The following is a 4,318-nucleotide window of genomic DNA, read 5'->3' as shown; positions in this document are numbered from 1 at the left end:
AAACCACTAAAGAGGGTGATTTATATGTTTTTATAGATTTGATTGAGGGTAAAAAGTATATCAAAATTGCCTTCAGGGAGGGATATGGCTGGATTTGGGGGTGATTTTGATACTTCTTTCAAACATATATTAAGGCCAATTTCAGGAAATAAAAAAGCTTAACGAGGCACATCTAGCTCCCTGTTCATGTTTGTGAGCAACTTCACTCAGTCATTCTCCTCATGTAGACGTCAACCTATATATAGGATCCTACGAAACATCAACCCGTAAACTGGATTTAGTCTTTTCTTCTTTTTGGATCAATTTGTTTTAGCCCCTGCTCTGCTTTTTTTAGCACGCATGTACCAACGATTTTATCATGGTTGACAATGTAAGCAGCGGAGATCCTTGGGAGGGAGCTGGTCTCGTCTATTCTTGGATTTGGATAGCAGAAGCATGTATTGTATTTCTAAGCAAATGATACCAGGAACTACTCCCTCCGTCCGGGTTTATTAGGCCTCTTAGCAACACAAGCATGTCCACTTTTATAAGGCCCCGCGTTGGAAAGGTGCATGCATGCAACCATTTCATTGGTTACATTGAAAGCTATTGTTGTTGGTGCCATGGCTGAAAAATTAATACACTTCATGTGTGTTTTTTCATTGGCTGCATGCATGTGAGAGAGTGCATTGAGAGTGAAGTGAAAGAATTAATGTGAGCAAATTACTATGTGTCTTGGTCTAAGAGAAGTTGTCTTTAGGCCTAATAAACCCGGACGGAGGGAGTAGTTGACATTGCTTCTTTCCAGTGCATGGAGTCAAACTAAAACGCTCATCGAGACAAACTAAATGTACCAGCATAAGCTAGTATGAGAAAAATACACAAGAAAATAGTAAATTAAATCTAATAACTTGCCCTCATTACTCGAGTCAAATATATACCCCTCAAGTTTCCACAATACATTACATAGTCAAATACTCCCCTAGCGTTTTGGACACTAGTGTTGTGTCAAAAATGCTCTTAAATTACGGGGCAGAGGGGGTATACCTTAACTTGCCCACATTGCATACTAGTCAAGACAAATTTAACCAAGATACTAACATCCAACTACCACTTGATATAAACCAATAACAATCATATAGCAACTTAACTCAGACATCATTTGTAAGTTTGTGGAAATGAGGTAGGTTCTGGACAAGAGAGCATGCGAAAGTGACTTCAAACTTACAACAGTGAACTTCAAGCATACGCATGCTCCTGGAGGCTTTCTTGGCTCTGAATGCTTCTGAATCTCTCTCAACAGTTTGATCCTCCAAGCTAGTTGCCATGACGGAGACTATCAACTCTCCATTAGCTTCAACAGATACAACATGTCGTGAAAGCTGTATCATGCCATCAGCTGCAAGAGGCAACTTATCTCCGAACGCAAGCAACTCGACTTTCTTGGCATCAATACTGGCCGTATTGACAGAAATTAGACCTTGAAAACCTTCTGGCCATTCCCCACCAACAACTCTCACACTGATGGTGGCCTCCACTGAATTAACAATATCACCCAGCATCAATGTCACTGTGCTAAGCTTGCTGGTGCTGACACGTTTAATCGCGTATGATTCACTAGAACCAGAATCATGATAATAAAAAACTAGATTACTCAATTCTCTGTCCTCTGATTCAGTTCTGCCCTTAACTCGCAAGTTAACCTCAAAGGACGCAGGATCCACAACAACAACAGCGCGGGTAGGACCTGTCAGTCTCAAACATGGATTCTGCATGTAAAATTTAAAACGTAAGTTATGTATCATTTATCTCGAGTAATGACTGGAGCAAATATAACCAATCTATGCTGATGTCAAGAAAGAATGCATCCATTGGCAAGTAATCCATTTATTACGCTAAACTTAATAATAAGTGCTTGAATTAAATATATGTTGGTAGAAAGCACAGGAAAGACAGAATTTTCCAGAGGTGAGCCCATGAATTTGAGTTGGGTCAGCAAGCATTTCAAATGTCTAAAACTCTTGCATTTTAAACAAATAATATGTGTAGATTGAAGCAAAGGCAAACATTGAACATCACAACTGAAGCATATACACTTCAAAACTATGTACAGTAGGGAAACACTTTAGAGGCAAACAAAAAGGGGTATTTCTGAGGTGTGCATATATACTCTAAACTTATTGTCTAAGAGATAAGATTGCAAACAACAACTAGAGGATTTTTTAGCAGAATTTCAAATGGGAACACAAGAAATTATTTGTTTACTGGCCTCAAGCAAACTGGTCAAGAGAGGGTAAAAGTTGCAGGCACTATTCCATAGGATTCGACTATACCTGGAAATAATCTACACTAATGTTGGCATACTTTTAGAACTCGGAACATTTTGCAGACAAATAGCATGCTTCCCACTTACATTTGCAGATTTATTTGGTATATATTTGCCCATAACAATTGGAAGAGAAAGTAATTATTTTCTCATCTTACTTCATGTTTTAAATCTCTAATTTAACCACATATATGTCCCAGTATATAAATAACATTGTGGAACTAACAATAATATGGCACCAAATATTTGCGAGCGACGAGAATACGAACCTTCTTGTCAATGGTTTGGCAGTTATCCCTGGAGCGGTTGAAGATGATGTTGCGATTGTCATCAAACGAGTCACGTGCGGCAACGACACCATAGACATCCAGAGGCCAATCCAATCCACCTGTGATGGCTCCAACCCTGACCGAAAAGACCTGCAGAGTTCGCATGGGGTAGGCTGTACCGCGTCCAGGCGGAGGCTTGTCGTCTGTGTAACACATGGGCTGGGTAGGTGCTGCAGGTCAATGTGAATCAATCAAGACGCTTAGCGGAGATTATTATTCCTAGAGAAATTGATGAGGAGGGAAAGAGGATTCGGGTCTGCTTACAGGGACCGAAGGAGTCGACCCACAAAGACTCGCCGGATTCTCGGTCCCTCCTGGCATCAACGGCCTCCCAGTACTCGGTGGGATCGAGCGCCTGCAGCTTCATGGCCGCCATGTTTTCATCCACCCACTGGTTCGAGATCCTGATTGCTTCGGGGTCTCCCGTCCCGATCCACTTGATGACGGCGTCCAGCTCCCCCTTCCGATCCTGGTTCCTGTGCGCCTCCTCCCCCTTGGCTCTGTACACGGCCGCCGCCGCGACGTCTTCCTCGGTCATCGTCTTGGGCTTGAAGCTGCTCCTGTCCTTGGCCCTCTCTGCCTCCAAACTCTTCCTCGCCCACTCCAGAGCCGCCGCCTTCCGCGCGCTCTTCTTTTTGTTTTTGGGGTCTTCCTCCTCTCCGCCTCCTCCGCCGCCTTCACCGTCCCCTCCTGCCGTGCCGCCAATATCAAATCGACGTAGGCATCAAACTGCTCCTTCCGTGTGAACTCCATCGCCGCTCTGCTAGAGAAGAGCGAAAGAACCCTAACCCTAGATCCACTCTCGCCTTCTCTTCTCCTCTCTTCTCCGGGCCGGTGGGGGATTTGGGGATGCCGGGCTAGTATAATGTTCAGGGCCGAGCTTGCGGGTTTCGCAATATAAAGAAATAAACGTCTCGGCCCGATTCGGATCCGATAGGCCTCGCCCCAAGCGCCCGCGGGTGGGCCGGCCCAGTTCGCGGCAGCGCGTTCCCTTTTCGTTATTTTCGTTCTTTTCGTTCGTTTGTTATTTAATTTAAATTTTCGGGTTTTCTTTCTCTCTCTTTCATTTTTTATCTGGTTTTTTTCTTTTTTATATTTTCCTTTTATTTTTTCATTAATAAAGAAAATGTTTCATCGTGTATTTTTTCATTATTAATCTATACCTAATAATGAAGTTATAAACGTTTCTTACTCCCAAGATTTCATACGTAATTTTCGTCTGTCCACCATATTGAACAGATTTCGTCCATCTCTTGTCATCCACGTGGGCCGAACTCGGCCTGGTCTGCACCTTTTAAAAAAAATGAGGAATTGGGTAAGCAACGAAAAATACTTGCTTTGAGGACCCCTCCCTCCCAAAGGATGAGGCCAACTGATATGGTATGCTTCTACTGCAAAATAAGGTTCTTAGAAAAAACAATAGTCCCACTTGGCTCCTTTAAACCCAATCCCATCAAAAAAATTATATGTGGGATGCCTTGCTGCCTCAGAAGTCAACAAGCAAAGGACGGGAACCGAACGAAGAAAATAACCCCGCAAGTGGGAAGAAAGAGTAAAGGAATAATCTCTGCAATGGGAGGTTAAACCAGATAGGCAAACCTGAAGCAACAATAGCCTGCTCATCGGTAGCATGAAGAAAGTAGCAATCAGATGAGGGACATGAGAGAGAGAGACAGCATGCTCG

General features: G+C 43.1%; 1 protein-coding gene across 1 annotated transcript; it reads right to left on the bottom strand.

Annotated features, from left to right (window-relative positions):
* Positions 1-869: 869 nt before the first annotated feature.
* Positions 870-3,484, bottom strand: LOC119301121. Its single transcript, XM_037578030.1, has 3 exons — positions 2,899-3,484; positions 2,575-2,804; positions 870-1,748 (listed from the first exon to the last, which is right to left on the bottom strand). Exons 1-3 carry the CDS (start codon positions 3,170-3,172, stop codon positions 1,131-1,133), a joined length of 1,122 nt encoding a protein of 373 aa, XP_037433927.1. The 5' UTR covers positions 3,173-3,484; the 3' UTR covers positions 870-1,130.
* Between the last annotated feature and the right edge of the window lie 834 nt (positions 3,485-4,318).

The sequence above is a fragment of the Triticum dicoccoides genome, chromosome 1B (assembly GCF_002162155.2).
Source record: "Triticum dicoccoides isolate Atlit2015 ecotype Zavitan chromosome 1B, WEW_v2.0, whole genome shotgun sequence".
In the NCBI taxonomy this organism is placed as follows: Eukaryota; Viridiplantae; Streptophyta; class Magnoliopsida; order Poales; family Poaceae; genus Triticum; species Triticum dicoccoides.
The sequence above is the reverse complement of the archived record's forward strand: the minus strand, read 5'-3'. Positions and strand labels throughout refer to the sequence as shown.

Coding starts and splice junctions, on each gene's coding strand:
- LOC119301121 (XM_037578030.1), bottom strand. CDS start 3,172: ATGACCGAGGAAGACGTCGCGGCGGCGGCCGTGTACAGAGCCAAGGGG. Junction 2,805..2,898: donor GGTCGACTCCTTCGGTCCCT/GTAAGCAGACCC, acceptor ATTGACCTGCAG/CACCTACCCAGCCCATGTGT. Junction 1,749..2,574: donor GCCAAACCATTGACAAGAAG/GTTCGTATTCTC, acceptor TTTTACATGCAG/AATCCATGTTTGAGACTGAC.